The following is a 17742-nucleotide window of genomic DNA, read 5'->3' on the forward strand; positions in this document are numbered from 1 at the left end:
CTGCATCAACGACGGCCACTTTCCAAAAAAGTGGAAGACAGCCAAAGTAGTGGCAATCCCGAAGAAAGGCAGTGCCAATATGATCTCCAACTACAGGCCTGTCTCACTCCTAAACAACATCAGCAAAATTCTGGAAGAAGTCATTTTAAGGAGACTGAAGAAATTCTACAACGAGCATAGCATCATGCAGTTTGGATTCCGACAGGCTCACTCAACGATCTATCCACTTCTAAAGTTTCAATCTGACGCCACCGCTGCTCTCAAAAGCCACAGTTGGATGCTTTCTGGATGTCGAGAAAGCTTTCGACAGCGTATGGATTGATGCCCTCATCCATAAGCTCCGAATTTTTAATATCCCACAGCCAATAATAAAAATTTTGTTTTCTTTTCTTTCTTTTAGAAACTTCTTCGTAGAAATAGACACTCTAAGGCTGTGATAACAAAAGCCAACATCGCACTCCATCGAGTTCATCCTCTCTTGAAGAAGAAAACTGGATTAAGTAAATCAACGAAAATGTTGATATACAAACAACTGCTAAGACCGGTTATCATATCAAAAACTGCAATTGAAAGGCTTAATGTCTTCGAGAGGAAGATACTAAGGATATGCACCGATCTACAATTCAACCGTCAACGACAGAAGCACTATAGTAATAGTAGAGTCTACGAAGAAGCTGAAATCAAGCCACTTGACCAATTCCTTGCACAGGCAGCAACACCGCCATACCCAACCAACCTCCATCAGGACAACCGGGACTGAACAACCCGAGATGAACCTCGCCAACGACACTTTTTTTTTAACCATCGACTTCATGTTAAACACATGTTAAATTTTGAATTTCATCAATGTATAAAGTTCGGCCCCCTTTGTGCCAACAAATGTTTTAGTTAAAGTTATTGTTAAATATTATTTATGTATATAAATTTTTATGGTTCAATAAATTAAAATGTAAAAAAAAAAACAAACAATTTCGGAATGGAGAAAGGGTTAAGATATTTTAAATCAGTTTTATTTAAAATGATGGGTGAGCAATACTAGTCAATTTTTGATATATTTATTGGGGATGCATTAAGGAAATCGTATACAGTAAGCCGATCAGGTCTTTAGAAGAGCTAAGAAATCATGTGGAGGCAGTTGCTTTACAAATTTCTGAGCAAAACCTTGCACGTTCACTAAGACGTTCATTTATTCGGACGTGCATAACCTGTATACGAATGGGTGTAAAACAGTTTGAGTATTTGCTTTAAATAAAAAAAAAATAAAATATATCTATTTTTGTTTTCTAACTAAGTGATTATGTGATTAAAAGGTGACTCAAAAACTTTTTGTTTAGATAAAATAACAAATTAACTTGCAACCAACAAAATATTTGATGGGTTTGTTAAAGCCCAATAGAACAGGTAACAGGACATTTTTTCAATAATACAGGCCCTAGAAGCTGAAAGCTTGGATTTATCATTACGAAAACATTGTAGAAACAGCCAATAAATCAAAAATCTGATATGTTCAACGCTTGGTATTATTTTCACGTTTACTGTGCTAATTTTTAGTTTTTGCTAAATTTACTCTAGTATTGCAGATTTGTACCAATAACTTGCTATTGACTCTAGATATAATAATAAGTAATACCATTTTGAAATCTGCATTTAACGCGCATATTTTTAAAAAAGTTGGCCACTCCGGTATTAATGCATTTTTTCTATACCAGCTATGATCATTTAACTTTTTCAAAAATTATTTGTTTTCACATTTTGCATTGAAATCTAATGTTAAATAATTTGTTTTCTCTAAGAAGTCCAACAGTTATAATAATTTTCTTCTACTTATGTGTTGGCACAAGTAATGTAAAATATTCCTGCAAAAAAAAAATACGGAGCTCATTCACTTGTAGTCGTAGTATTCAAAAATGTAAAGTAAGAAAAAAAAATGTGGTGGGATAGAACTTTTTTTATCAGTTTTCAAAACGGTAATAAAGTCTACTATGCGGCATTTCAGGGTTATCCATTACTTACAGGACACCCTGTATATGTAACTGGCTCAGTCGGCAAAATAATTTTTTCTTTTCGTATTACTAAAAATCAGTTCGAAAAAAAAAAATAATTAAAAACTAAAAAGCATAGCCCATATAAAAGCATTTGGAGGAGCGAGGGATTAGTTAACACAATTTCGCACCTGTGTTGACACCCATCTAGCAGATAACCCAGACACTGAGGATGCAGAAGTATATAAGGCTATCTACAATACTAAAATCGTTGGAGAGGCAAAGACCCTTCTTTATATAAATGGACCAAAGTTATGGGCAGAAACTAGGGAGCAACTTGTTCAGTATTAAAGACCGGTGATCGACATCAACAACATACTTACTTACTTAAGGTGGCGCTACAGTCCTGTGTGAACTAGGGCCTCACCCAACACCAGTTTCACGCTCCAAGTTGGGTGAGGTCACCTTCCACTTGTGCGCTGTCCTGTGGGTGTGGATTCGAAGACTTTCCGTGACCCAGCCATCTTAGTCGTTGAACTTTTACCCTTCTGGTTAAGTCTACATCGCTTTTCAGCCCGTACAGCTCGTCGTTCCATCTTCTCCTCCACTTCCTTCGATACATATGGGACCGTAGATCACACGAAGAACTTTTCTCTCGAACCAACCCAATGTGCTTTCATCTGCTTTTGTCATAGTCCATGCTTATATAGCAACACTTTGGTCCCTCGAGACAGCGGTTAGCAAGAGTTATTCTTCGTTTGATTTCAGCGCTGGTGTTGTTTTCTGCGTTTACAGCGGAGCCTAGGTAGACGAAGTTCTTGACTACCTCAAAGTTACATCTGTCGATTGTGACGTTTTGACCAAGACGTCGGTGTTGTATGTCCTTTCTAGACGACAGCGCGTACTTTGTTTTGCCCTCATTAACCGTTAAACTCATTTTTGCCGTCTCTGCCTCAATACTCACAAAAGCCCCATTGATATCACGCTGAGTTCTTCCGATTATGTCAATGTCATCAGCATATGCTAGTAATTGAACAGACTTTTGAAAGATAGTGCCTCTGGTGTTGACGTGTGAGCTCTGCACTATTCTTTCAAGCACGATGTTAAAAAAATCACACGACAGCGCATCACCTTGTCTTAAATAATCTTTTTTGACATCGAAAGGTTCTGTTAAGTTGTTTCCAACCTTTATGGAGCAGCGTGAATTCTCCATAGTCATCCTGCACAAACGGACGAGTTTGGCAGGGATGCCAAAACTAGACATGGCTCTATACAGCTCGTCCCTGTAGGTGCTGTCGTGTGCGGCCTTGAAATCGATGAAAAGATGATGGGTGTCGATTTGGTATTCTTGGGTTCTTCCAGGATCTGCCGTAATGTGAATATTTGATCAACTGTTGACTTTCCTGGTCTAAAACCACACTGATAAGGACCTATCAGGTTGTTGACGATGGGCTTTAGACGTTCACATATTACGGGAGAGAATATTTTATAGGCGATGTTAAGTAGACAGATTCCTCTATAGTTGGTGCAGTTTAGAGGGTCTCCTTTTTGCAGGATCGGTTCAAAAATCTAACAGAAGATACTCTTCTCCCATTGTGATTGTCCCGAAAAATATTGGAAGATCATGTGAACAGAAGTTCAGGCTTTGTGTGTTTTTGATTTGTGATTTCATTTCGAGTTTTTGGGGCATACCTTAACTGATGAAGGTATGAAACCCAAACCTAATAAAGGTAAATCCATTTCTGATTAAAAACTGCCAACATCAAAGAAAGAACTTAAATCATTTCTGGGTGTAACAGGATTTTATCGATCGGAAATTTGTAAAAAATTACTCAAAAATTGCATATCCGATGATTAAGTATTTAAAGAAAAATACAAAACTTAATTCAAAAGACCCAGAGTATATACAGCATTTGAACCTTTGAAGAGAAATATCACCAACTATCCTACATTTAGATTTCCTAATTTCCAAAAGCCTTTGCTATTGGTGCTGTGCTGACCCAAGAAAGGCAACCTGCTTGCTATGCTTCGAGATCCTTAAATGATCATAACTGATAAAGAATTTCTTGCTATTGTCTTACTCAGTGGCATATTTTAGACCCCACCTCTGGGGAAACAAATTTTAAATAGTAACAGCCCATTAACCTATTATTTTCCGCAAGAAATCAGAAATGGCTACTGAAATTGTCCGAATTTTATTACGCAATAGAATACTTAAAGGGTAAAGACTATAAAGTGGCAGATTTTTTGAGCCGCATTAAGGATGTTAACCAAATAGACGGTGAATCGGACTCAAATGTGGCAACTGCCGACTCAGCACTAGAGCAACAGTTGGATCACTTCTCAATAAAAGAAGAAATAGTAAATAAATATAGAACTCAAATAATTTTATCAAATAATGTTTCAAATGAAGTCGAAGTGTTTCATAGTAGAAGAATCATCCATGTAGATATGACAAATCAGTTATCTTCAAATGAACTCTTATAAAAGGAAAAGTTGGAATTTATACCGAACTATCGTATCATGAGTATAACAAAATTCAACAGTGTTTAATAAAACTTTTCAGGAATAATAACCTTTCATTTGTTAAGTGCACACTTAGAGGTAAGAAATGAAGCATACGTTTGTAAACAAATTTCTTTATACCCTATCAAAGAGAGTTGTCATTCCGGAATTATTGAAGGGACCTACAATTTTAGGCCGAATCCGAACGGCTAATTTTAGAAAGCCCTTTTTCATGACAAAAATTACTTTTGAAGGATTTGTCAATTCCTCGCAAGAGGCAGTACCCGCGAAAATTATATTTTTTTTTTAACCCAAGACCCCTTGCATGACAGTCCATCGCACTAACCATCATGCCACGGCTACTACAAGAACAAGAACAAGAAAAATTACAAAATGTCTATCCATCAACAGTTAAAAGATCTAATAATTTTGCAGGTTCTAATTGCGTAATGCTTTGGACAACTCTAATGACAGCTGTGGTAGCGGACCAAGCACTTCTCATCTCGCAAATCCAAACTAACGAAGGTTATACAGTCATCAATCAAGGAACAGTGGAGTTAATAAATCAAACACAAAACATTGTTCATATAATAGATTCAGTAGAAATAATGACCGTGATCGATGGGCTTGAAATAAATTTTGCAAACATTGAAATTAGAAAACAACATTTACATATTAACAGAGATTATCAACATCAAAGCCAAAGTTAGGGCTCTAGTTTCCACCTTTCAGCAATAGAGAGGCTTAGCTAATTTTATTGGCACAGGTCAAAAATGATTATTAGAACATTTTAAAGTTGTCGATATTAATAATAGATATGCTCTTTATCATATCTAAATAATCACCTAAGTATTAACAGAAACATTATGAATAACATCAATAATTTCAATGAAGTCATTAAGGAAGACAGAAAAGACATATCAGAAGCTTACAATAACGTAATAGACAAAATTGACAATATTCTTGACAACATAGCATCTGCTAAACAGCGTATTTTACATCCTAGCATATTGACAGGAGAAGAAATAGTGAGTTTTGACTTAGATTTTTTTAAACTTAAACACTAAAAAATAGGAGCATTTAATCTGAACGGTTATTAAGCTTCCGAAAAGTTACATTCAAACTCAGGTTGGGGTGCTCAATTGGACGACACTGCCATGTCAGGTCGATGGTCAAGAAAACAGGTAAGGTGGCACTCCAATATGAAAGAGATGTATGCGGTGTACAGAGCTATAAGTGCCCGAGCGGATCGGCTGTGGGGCTCGCAAATCTTGCTTCAGACAGACAATCGTACTCTCGTGGCTTACATTCGAAAGGAGGGGCTAAACAGGGTATTTTACATCCTAGCATATTGACAGGAGGACAAATAGTGAGTTTTGACTTAGATTTTTTTAAACTTAAACACTAAAAAATAGGAGCATTTAATCTGAACGGTTATTAAGCTTCCGAAAGGTTACATTTAAACTCAATTAAAAATGATTATTCCAATGCCTATAACAAAGATTTTAAAGAAACAGAATTTATTGAACTATGATCCCAACAATATATTCATTAAAAACTTGAATAAAATATATAATTGTATAAATACCATACAAATAATAATTACATAATAAGCTCAGTCACAATCTTTATTGTTATAGCCATAGTGTAATTATGCAGTTTTAATAAATTTAATTCAAAAAAAGAACAAAAATGTAAAAATTATTACAAAAAATATCGAAACAAAACTACAAACTGCTAAAACAGAAACAATTCAGGAGAATCTTGAGTTAAATGGGGGGGGGGAAGTTACATAGATGCAAGTCAGCAAACTTGATGACGGAACATATGTGTAACTTCGCAATCCATAATCCGAAGGCCAACGGGAAGTGGATGCATTGACCTTAGCTTTAAGTGATTAATTGATAATTTTATAATAATAAAACGAATTTGGAGTCGCAATCGACCCGAAGAACAACTAACACTGTTTTCATTGGCAATTAATATATAACTAGCGCAAGTGGAAAGTGACAACACCAAACTTGGACTGCGCAACTGCAGACATCTAGCTAAGGAGCGAGCTAGATCGAGGAGTTCCTTGTGTGAGGCCCTAATAAGTAAGTAATTAATGTCTGCTCAATGTATTATATATATTTGAGCATTGACATACTATACATGGACTGCTAGTAGCCAACTTCACGATGGTTCCACTTTTGACGGACAAAACACTAGCGCAAAGAGGGCTATGCGGAAAAATTGTGTAACATTTAATACTCACATCCACTGCTGTCGTTTTTGCTACTATAGTAGTATTTTACTATTTTCAGAGTCAACTGCTACTCTACCCACAGACGAAAACTACTCCCCAAAATAAAACGGAAAAGAAATTTGTATTTGGTTTACAATAAAAACCAAAATTTAAAGTGTAATGCCCCAATAATAGTGCAACAGCAGAAAGAAAATTTTTAGATATAAGCCTTATAAAAGATAAAAAAAGAAACTCACTCAAGGTAGAAATGCCCTGCTAAGGAACTCCTTAAAAACAATTTCACAGAAAAATGGGAGCCATCGAAAACTTTAATCGAGAATAACAAATCATTGTATAAGGCGACAGTTATAGCTATCATTGGTGTTAATCATTGAAAACAAACATTAGAATTTTTTTTATAGTCGTTTATATCCTTAAACATTTCTGTCATTGAAAAAATTTCCCGATTGAAATCCCCCTGCAAAATTTTACTGACAGAAATCTATCATTGAAATTGTGTGAAATTGGAACACAAATCAGTGGAACGATTCGTTTCACCTTTGAACTTAAAGTATCAGCTGTTCAGGAAAATGAATTTCCGTCCGTTGTAGAGAAAAATAAATGCGCAAATCCGATGGATGATTATATAATTTTCATTTCTAATCAAAGGGAAACACCGTCTTGATCGATTTCAATGGTAGCTATAATTGACCCCTAATGATTGTAACTGAAAATATGAAACATCGAATTTACAATAATGACTTAAATTTATTCTTGAATATTCAAACATATATGTTGATGTAAAATCAATTGCAAATTTCTTATTTAATAAAAAAAGTTATGAATTTAAATTATATATTTCAACTATATTATTTTAAATTTTTGGCCTTTAAGCAGTGAAAGCAAAAATTTGGTACGACATTATATCCTTCTATTTGTCTGTTTTCAGAGCATTAACCTTCGCAATAGGCCAATTAACTTCAAATTTGGACTTTTTTATTTTCAGTTTTTAATTTTGTTCATGGGCCAATCATGTGTTTGTTGTTTTTTTGTTTTACTCCTCAATTTAAGAAAATGCTCCCCAAAATGATAGAAAAATACTACTCTTGAAATTTTCAAAACGACAGCACTGCTCACAGCAAAAAAACATGGCATCGATTGTCTTCAACAAATTATACTAGATGTCAGTACTTTCTACGTCAGAAAAAGCTTATCTCAACTAAATACATACAGATGTCGCTAAATATTTCATAACTTTTTTTGCCACTGTGCCTGAAAGGGCTAGTGTAGCTAATTTGAAGTGGAACCATTTTTATTCAAATTTTGTATGGAAAATTCACACCACTAGCAGTCCATGTATAGTATGTCAATGTATTTGAGCCTTTTAAAATTGTCAAACGGAACGTATCCTGCGGGACGGAAAACAATTTTTGTTCAGTGAGTTGCTCTGTCTTTTATAGAATAATGCTTTTTTTTAAAACTGAACGCGATCAAGACCAGCGGTTAAAATTGAACGCGATTAAAGTTGTAAATTTGTAAAAAGAACGCTACGGTCAAAAATAAAAAAAAAAGAAACAAAGTTATTTTCCATCACCTTCACGAATGATAACGAAACATAAATTCTAACTTTTTATTTAATTTTAATTATTTTTTTGTCTCAGTAAATTACAAAAAAACAAGCCAAAAAAGAGTTGTCTTGTCTTTAGACCTGCTTGACCTATCAAAGTTTTGAGGGCAGCGGCGCGTTCCGTGTGGCTAGGACTTAATACAATTCGATTTGTAGATCTCGAAATTTTAATATTTTAACCATCTTTAGTTGATTTATCATTTATATGTCAATGTGACATTTATGCTTTCAGTCAGTTTACTTATTATTTTTAGTATTCAGAATAAAATTTGTTTTTTTGTGTAAACATTGCCTCGACGCTCGTAATTTAATTAATTCAACAAATATTGGAATAAGTTTAAATTAAAGACATAATGGCTGGTAATTTTTGGCAAAGTTCTCACGCTCAGCAGTGGATACTGGATAGACAAGACCTGGCCCGTGAACGGCAACACGACCTGCAAGCACTTTCAGAAGATGAATACCAAAAAATATTTATTTTTTTTGCCAATGTTATTCAAGTCTTAGGAGAACAACTTAAACTTCGCCAACAAGTTATAGCCACTGCAACTGTTTACTTTAAAAGGTTTTATGCGAGAAATTCCTTGAAGAACATTGATCCTTTACTTCTGGCGCCAACTTGTATTCTCCTTGCATCCAAAGTTGAAGAATTTGGAGTTATTTCCAATTCTAGATTAATATCGATATGCCAATCAGTAATTAAGACTAAATTCAACTATGCCTACACACAGGAATTTCCCTACAGGATTAATCACATCCTGGAGTGTGAATTCTATCTTTTAGAAAATTTAGACTGCTGCTTAATAGTGTATCAACCATACAGACCACTTTTACAGCTAGTTCAAGATATCGGTGGACAAGAAGATAATTTCTTGACCCTAGCTTGGCGGATAATTAATGACTCCCTCAGGACAGATGTCTGTCTGTTGTATCCTCCATACCAGGTAAATATTATCGAGAAGGTTCTTGCAGATTATAAATTAAACATAAATTTATTACAGATTGCTATAGGATGTCTACAAATAGCATGTGTAATTTTACAAAAAGACTTAAAATCATGGTTTGCAGAACTCAATGTTGATTTGGACAAAGTACAAGAGATTGTTCGTTCTATTGTTAATTTGTTTGAGTTATGGAAGGATTGGAAAGAGAAAGACGAGATACAAGGTTTACTAGCCAAAATTCCCAAACCTAAGCCGGCCCCTCAGCGATGAATTACCTCACTTTTAAGTTATAATGATTAAAGAATAATAAAGCAGAATATCATTCCTAATCTTCAGCTTAGTTGCAAAAACTTTAACCGAATTTATTTTTTAGGGGTCCAATTTTATTGTAACAGTTGGGTCCAATTGACAAAAACACGACTGACATTTTGCGATTCTATTAACCTTTGATTTGGTTTTCACTCAGTAGTTAGTTAAATGTTGTTCTTATAATTTAAGTCTTTTTATCACTATATGTAGTGAATAAGTTGTAAAATATGAAGGACTTTAAAATAGACTGTTATAAGCTTTTAATTCAGGAAATCACTTTATTTTTGAAGCAATTTTGCAAGAAATAAATTACAATGGCATGAACCACCAAATTTTAAAGTTGATAATATATTTAAAATCTATTTTAATATTTGGTCTCATAACAAACGAAATATTTGATCCGTAAGAAATGCCCCGTTTCTATCCTTTTTTCCAATCAAAAGACAACATTCCATACTTGACCTTTTCAGACTATTTTGCTGCTTCGTTTTGGAGTTAAAAAAAACCACGTTCGTACCAGTCTCATAGGTATTCCAATATTTTATTTCGTGTACTATTTTACACGTACAAACATTTAAACAAATTGTTCTGTTGCTACGAGTTTCTATTGATATTTTAAAAATGAGGCAAACATACTTTGCCAGCGAATAATTCCGATACAACTGTGATCCAGAGTGCCAAAACGAACATAATATAAGATATGCCAATCTTATAGGTATTTGGAAGCTGATAGGCTTGCCCACCGATTTCGTCGACATGAAAACCAAGTGGGAAAATTACTGCAGCTAAGCAAAACAGTACCATTGCTGTAAACCCAACCCATCTAGCGTACGGAATAACATTTCGATCCCATGTACTAGACGCCAATAGTATTACCGTGGTGGTGACACAAATGCATCCAACAAAAATGCAAACCAACGCCAATAGCCATTCAATCTGCAACTCAGGTGTGAAGCACACTTGGGGTCTATTGTACAAAGTCATACAGGTCCACATTAGTCCAAGACGAATGTCTCCTTGTTATAACCAAATACAAATTAAAATTTATTGATTAATTCATGTGTTTCATTGTTTTTCTTTGACGATATTACCTGCTTCTTCTGTGACAATCCAATCAGGCATAGCCAAACTGACAATCGCAAAAACGTCTGCAGCCATAAATAAAGTTGCGCTTATTGTTGTTAGCTTATCCATTTTGCATATTATATTTCTATTTTAGATTTAACAAAAAAAACAAGCTTAACAATCGATAGTCAATCTAAGAGTGTTGTTTGTATCTTTTGTCACCTGTCAGCATCAGCTACGGATTCGTTTTCAGATGCTGTAGCTGTATAAAACTTCAAATAACAAATAAAAATAAACAAACGAAAACGAATGGGCACGTTCGGAAACGAATTCGAAACGACATGCCCCATCTACCCACAGCAGTACTGCCATTACTAAATTTTGAAACAAGAAATATAAATGCCTATTTGTGTGAAATTTCTGGCAAATTTTCAAACATTTTTTAATTCAGAATCCCATAACCCTTAGTAAAATTATTTTAATACTTAAGGTTTTTTACAAGTGTAATAGCAATTTTTACAACATTGACTATGGAATAAACAGATAAAGTAATTTTTCCAGATGACAGTACTAGTGGTATTGTGTCTCTATCTACCACAGTAATAGTTAAGTCACGTTATGCAGCGGAAATGAAACCAATTCTGTGTTTTGGTACTTTTCGAGTTGAATTTTGTAAATTCAATATTTTCGTACATATAAAATAAATTTAAAATCTTTAAATGTATTATTTTAATATTGAATGCTTTAAAAATTAAAAAAAAAACAAATGAGATCCACATACCTACTCATATTAAGTCATTGCGTATAATTGCAAATTAAAATGATATATTTTCATATTAAGTCTGAAAGAAACTCGCCGGTAGAAAAAAAAAGCAATAGCAACTTTTATCCGATATGAAACAAATTAAGATAACTTTACTAAATATAAGGAGTACCCTTGGCGTGATGGTTAGTGCGTTGGACTACCATGCCGCAGGTGTGGGTTTCAGACACAGGCTTTGCCATCTTAAGATTTTCTCACGGATACTGCTTATTGCGAGGAATTGACAAATCCATCAAGAGTAATTTTTGTCATGAAAAGTGTTTTCTCAAATCAGCTGTTTGGAATCGGCTTAAGATTGTAGTTTTCAACTAACTGTTGTCCCACCTAATTTTTTTCCTAAACAATGCAGTTGCCATTATATGACATAAACTTTAACTAAGAAAGATTGTGCTACAGTAAATCGTTAAGCTGTGGCGACAAAATGTCATTTCATCATCAATTCCAAATCAAGGTCTCAACTTAAGTAACAAAATACCTGGTTCAAAAATTCGAAGTCCAACCCCATTTCAACTTAAATTCCCGATAATGCTTGTAAATGTAGTAACAATTGTTGATTGTTAAATCTGGCAAGTCCTGTCATATCTCCTGTCAAAAAGAGTTCACCAATGAGACAGCTATAAAATTTTCGCGCCGCTACATCTTTTTCACAAGAAGATCTGAATTCTGAAATATTTTAAACCAATTTGATTATCTATAAGATATTATTAATTTTTGTTATTTTTCCTTAAAATGCCGCCTCAAAAGAGAAAAGAAAAAGATTCAGACATGTACAAATTAAGTGGCATTCAGGCTGATCAGGAATTGTTTTTGCAAGCGTTTGAAAGTAAGTTATAATAATTTTTAATTGCTATTAAATTTTCAACTCAAGTAATAACTTATTAATTGAATGGAATTCAAAAGACACATTCTGATAACATTTTTTCTTATTTTTATATTAGAGCCAACACAAATATATCGTTTTCTTAGGAATCGCCATGGAACAAGTGTAAGAATTTTGTTTGTTCTTTGAATAATTAGCACCTATAAATTTGTAATCTCTTGCTACAGCCAATATTTTTAAACCGTACGCTTAGCTACATGAAAGACCGAATGTCAAGAAGTAATAAAAAGCGAGCGACATTCAAAGTCAATACACTTCTTGATACCATTTCACATAAGACCGATACTGTTGGAAACTATTTGAACATAGTGTTCATGGGACTTTTTGACAAAAATGAAGAAGCCGAGGAGTGGAAAACTGGTGACATGGTTAACGTTCATACGACAATGTACAAAATAACTAAAAATAAGCGCAAAGAGAGCAATGCAGATTTCCAGGAGATTTTGGTAAAAAGATAAGCTATAGAAAATCCAACAAGGAACATCGTCTTGTTTTTCAGACTCATCTTTCAAGTGTTACCATAAATCCACCTACCGATCTGGACAAGTATTCAGCTGTCTGCATTCCAATGCAAGCTTTGCGGCCGCTGAGTGATCAGCATACTATCTATAAGGTATTGTTTAGAGTCGAGGTTCTGCCTATATTTAAATCCAGCTTGGAAAATGAAGATGGTAAGCAAAAAAACTGATTACAATCCTGTATCACTTTAATTCTGATAATTTGGTAACAAGTAAATTATTCTTTCATTTAACGATAGATTTACCTTCAAAGCGACCCAAATTGTGTTCAACAAACTTCGGATGCGAACTCGTGGTTTTTGAGAAAAACTGTGGAAGCATTGGGGAGGGTGAGTACGAAGCAGCGCTTCAGGAATTCTCTTCAACTAGTTTTAAGTGTTTCTCACCAAAAAAACGAACATGGGAAACACTACCAGACAGCTACATTCCAGTAACTCTCAAATTTGAAGTTTTCAACCAATGCCCCATGTTAAAGTTTCGCTTAAATTGGTCAAATGCGTCCATATCAAATTCTGTTACTGCCAAAGATATATGCAAAAATGAGGTTATGGACTTGAAGAATTTTGAAAGCAATAATACATCTGCGAATGTTAACAACAATTCCATAAACGCTCAGCCAAATGCGTTCAAACCCAAAATTGTAATTGAAGAAAAGCTTCAAATAGTTTATAACTTCATATATAGCAATAATACACGACAACAAACGGAATACACCCAGGAGGTTGTTTGTCCGTGGTGTGGTCTAGATTGTTTACGATTATATGCTTTATTAAAGCACTTAAAACTTTGCCACGCTCGCTTTAATTTTACATATCATCCCGCTGGCAATGGGGCCCGTATAGATGTGACAATAAATGATTCATATGACGGTTCGTATGCTGGTTCACCCTACGACTTGGTAGGCCCATCTGGATGTTCTTTTGCGAGAACATGCGGCCCAGTGAGGCGAACATCTGTAACCAATTTGCTTGTATGTCGTCCACGACGTCAAAAAACATGTCTGGACGAGTTCCTTGTGTTGGATGAAGATGATTTAACAAATCAAAGACCCTATATTACAGGACATAACCGGTAAGTAATTTTGTAGTTTAAATATTTCTTAAAAATAGGCTTTCATGTAATTTTAAAGGCTCTACCATCACACCGAAACATGCCTACCAGTCCATCCGAAGGAATTGGACATCGATTCCGAAGGAGAAAGTGATCCGCTTTGGCTGCGCCAAAAAACCGTTCAAATGATTGACGAATTCTCTGACGTTAATGAAGGTGAAAAGGAATTAATGAAGTTATGGAATCTTCACGTTATGAAGAATGGCTACGTTGGAGACTGTCAGCTTGCATTGGCCTGTGATATGTTCTTGGACTCCAAGGGACGTGAAATCATTCAAAAAAATTTGTACCGCAATTTTATTTTGCACATGTGTTCATTGTTTGATTATGGGTTGGTTTCACCAGAGACATTATATAAGACCATTCAAAAACTCCAAGGAATTCTAAGCAAATATCCAGAAGGCCAAAAGTTAATATCAGAATCTCGGGAGAACCAGTTAGACTTCTGGCTTAAAGTGGGAATCCATAAACAAGTCGAACAAAAACTTAAGTCTCCTCAAAAACAAATTGAGAGTAGTAATTTAACAGAAAGTTGCTCTGCGGTTTCATTAAATACCCAGTCTTCGAAGACAATGAGGCCCCCAAAGCCAAAAACTACACCTATCAGCAAAAGTTCTTTTGGAAACACTACTTTAAAGAACCACTTAAATCAATCATCGTTAAGCGAAACCACATTACCAAAAAATAATTCTAGTAAAATAGAAAAACGATCACCCTCCGATACGAACTCATCAAAGCTCAATACCGAAACAACAGTACCTAAACCCTTGATGAAAAGGAGGCTCTCCCTTTTAAAAGGTATATTTTTAATTTCGTAAACTCGGGTAGAATTATGCATACAGTCATTCCATCTCTTTAAGTTGGGTTTTGTTGTGTTTTATTATCAATGGCATAACATCGAATCATTTACCACATTCATTCTATAGTTCACTTTCACCCAACTTCATTCGAATTGAACTGAAAAAAAATCTGTATAACTGCAATGAACTTTCAATTTTTTTTTAATTCCAGACGATTGCTAACTGACTACATGTATAAACTGACTTTAATTTATAGTTTTATCATTTCGTGATATACTGCTTCTATCCTCAAATCATCGTTTTTAAGTAAAGGTGCCTTTAAGATAAATATTTAAAATGGTCAACTGACGTTCACCATAACTATAATAAAAATGTAAGAAATTAAAGATCGAAGTCAATTTATGTAAGTCAAGTTAAACAAAATTAATTTCTTGATGTGGTGTATTGAGACCTTGCACAATGCGCATACAATTTCCAATAACAAGTGTAGCATAAAATGTATATAATGTTGTTACGGCGGGGTTTTTGTCCAACTAATTCAGTCAACTTCATATTAAAACGAACTTCTTGGTTGAAATTTCCCCTTATAAACGGAATAAAGTATTTAACAAGTAAGGAAAACAATGGGCTACCTCTAAATTTAAAAATAAGAACTAAATACATATTCTTTATGACCCTGCGACACAACCATCAAATGGCGGAGGGTAATAATCCTTTGTTTGTTGAACTATTATTAATAAATAAACAGAAAAAACTGTTGGGGCGCAAAGAGGGTATATTTAGTTTCCTCACTAGTGATAGTAATAAATTCGCACACAAATATTATTGTTTTATGATTTTGGCCGCAAGTAAAAGAACGTTTGTCTAAAATATTTTGTTGTAAAATGGCTTATTATAAATTTTATCGAACATGCGACTAAAAGCGAACGTCTTAGAAATCCAATATGTGGTGAAATAAAGCCGGGTGAATTTCGACTTTTAAATAGAGCAACATCTCTTTTCTCATAAAATGTGGTATAAAAGTTAACATTACAGTGGATTTCGGTAAATTTGTGATTTCAAAAATGTTCACACGTTTGATTTTGCTTTTCAGAATAAGGGCTTACCCTAGCTTCAGTCAACTACTAGTTTTTGACTGGGTACACACAATTCATCTATTCGTACTATAGCTAATACCAAATGAAAAATCTTCCTCTCAGTTAACTGAACAAAGCATAATTGGATTCACCATGAATTCATAGTTTGAGAAATAATTCAGACTCAATGTTTAATTGTTTCTAAGTTAGCTTCTAATTTGGTTAACTTTTTTGAAAATTATTTTTCTTCTTGTGATTTTGTGTTTTTTTTTTAAGGGATATGCATAAATTTGCATATTTCAAAGCAAGTTTTTTAGAAAATTATTCTCAAATTCAAAACTCAAAATACAAAACACAAACATTCATTTCCATTAAATTGTATAGACAGCTTATTCTTTGAATAATGATATCCATACATTTTGTACTTATGTACATATATCACCAAGATAAATTTAAATAAACATTTATTTAAATAAGAACGAAATAAAAAAAATTCAACCAAAAAAATATTACTTAACATTACAAACCATTCAGCACATAAATGTAGTAGAGACACAGTACCTAGCGACCAGACCATGAAAGGTGATAACAGCACAAGGTATTAATAAGTACAAGACGGAAGGACAGAGGATAAAGAACAACATCAGAAAGAACACATGACAACAGCACGGGGTAGGTTTTGAGATGGTCTCCATCTGTCTACTAATCGCGCTCACTGATGCTTGATTTCGGTGATCGATGGGACTAGGCTTTATCAGTGAATAGGGCGTTTATGGTAAAAGCTATTAAAAAATAAGCCTCTTGTTTACATTACAAAACACTAATTAATAATTAGTTTTAAAAAAATTTTAAGACCAAGAATAAAAAAATTAAAAATCTATTGGCTGTTCAATTAAAACTTTATGACGATGTTCGGGTTAAAAAAGTTGTAAACAGATTTTTGTATGTATTTTAGTATTTTATTTCAAGCTGAATCGTAGTCAATATATTACGATTTTTCGAGAAATAAATAGAAGATAAATTTCGTTTGATAAAAAAATATTAATAAATCTATAGTTCAGAAACAAACCCTCATAGTTACAACTATTTAAACATTTCCATTATGTATGCTACTTGTTAGTTTGGTTTATATTGAACAATTCCTCAAAACAGTTCGTGTCTTGCGTCCTATTTCTTTTCACTAGTGTCTTAAAACAAATGGGTTGAATTTTAAATGTATTAAAAAAGTTTGACATGAAATGATTTGCATTTTGTTATAATACATAATTTGTGTTAACACCAACACATACAAATATTGTATGTTATTCAAAAATAATTGTTTTAGTAATTAAATATCTATTTTAAATTAGATTCATCACCGTCAAAACAAAAAAGTACTCCGCAAAAATCGACTTCCCTTCAATCTATAGAGAAGCAGTTGCCAGTACATCAGATCATAACCCGACGACAATCGATTTCAGCTCTGGGTCATCAGCAAACTCATTCCCTACGGACGCGGCTCTCTGTGCCGTTAACTAAAGCAGATAAAGAGAAACATTAAATGTTTTACTTGATAATTTGTTTGTATACATGTGTAATTGAAAATTAATTCAAATATAGAGAGATCAAAAAGGAGGTAAAAACATATCTCGAATTTGTAAAATCAAACGCCTAATCAAAGGGAAACATGAAAAAAGTCAGTGATTGTTTTGCTATAACTTGCAGTTTCCTTGATAACCATCTTTCAACCAGAATTTGTACTTTATTTGTATGTGAGTTTAAATTATTATTATTATTACGGTTCACATAGATTTTTTTTATTACTAATTACAGCAAAATTTAATCAACAATTCCTATGTGCATTTTGGTTATACCTTATTGTATTTTACGCAAACAA

At 33.8% G+C, this 17742-nt stretch overlaps 3 protein-coding genes across 6 annotated transcripts; 2 read left to right on the forward strand and 1 right to left on the reverse strand.

Moving 5' to 3' along the window:
- Positions 1-8560: 8560 nt before the first annotated feature.
- LOC129942994 (cyclin-C) lies at positions 8561-9614 on the forward strand. Its single transcript, XM_056052191.1, has 2 exons — positions 8561-9285; positions 9343-9614. The coding sequence occupies exons 1-2, from the start codon at positions 8695-8697 to the stop codon at positions 9553-9555; spliced, it is 804 nt and encodes a 267-aa protein (XP_055908166.1). The 5' UTR covers positions 8561-8694; the 3' UTR covers positions 9556-9614.
- A 494-nt stretch (positions 9615-10108) lies between these two features.
- Positions 10109-11033, reverse strand: LOC129942995 (uncharacterized protein C16orf52 homolog A). 2 transcript variants are annotated; one of them, XM_056052192.1, is made up of 3 exons: positions 10882-11033; positions 10686-10804; positions 10109-10610 (listed from the first exon to the last, which is right to left on the reverse strand). In XM_056052192.1, the coding sequence occupies exons 1-3, from the start codon at positions 11007-11009 to the stop codon at positions 10210-10212; spliced, it is 648 nt and encodes a 215-aa protein (XP_055908167.1). In that variant the 5' UTR covers positions 11010-11033; the 3' UTR covers positions 10109-10209. The 2 variants fall into 2 exon arrangements, with proteins under 2 accessions (XP_055908167.1, XP_055908168.1); XM_056052193.1 differs by lacking the exon at positions 10882-11033 and having other exon boundaries at positions 10686-10875.
- A 1058-nt stretch (positions 11034-12091) lies between these two features.
- LOC129942997 (polycomb protein Su(z)12) lies at positions 12092-17612 on the forward strand. Of its 3 annotated transcripts, none has more exons than XR_008781143.1 (8): positions 12092-12305; positions 12421-12467; positions 12530-12808; positions 12862-13033; positions 13120-13951; positions 14010-14788; positions 15002-15193; positions 17216-17355. XR_008781143.1 is itself a non-coding variant. In XM_056052195.1 (7 exons), exons 1-7 carry the CDS (start codon positions 12212-12214, stop codon positions 17404-17406), a joined length of 2394 nt encoding a protein of 797 aa, XP_055908170.1. In that variant the 5' UTR covers positions 12092-12211; the 3' UTR covers positions 17407-17612. The 3 variants fall into 3 exon arrangements, 1 of the variants encoding a protein (XP_055908170.1); XR_008781142.1 differs by having other exon boundaries at positions 15002-15163; positions 17216-17353; XM_056052195.1 differs by lacking the exon at positions 15002-15193 and having other exon boundaries at positions 17216-17612.
- The last annotated feature ends 130 nt before the right edge of the window (positions 17613-17742 follow it).

This window comes from Eupeodes corollae, chromosome 1, assembly GCF_945859685.1.
Source record: "Eupeodes corollae chromosome 1, idEupCoro1.1, whole genome shotgun sequence".
Taxonomy (NCBI): Eukaryota; Metazoa; Arthropoda; class Insecta; order Diptera; family Syrphidae; genus Eupeodes; species Eupeodes corollae.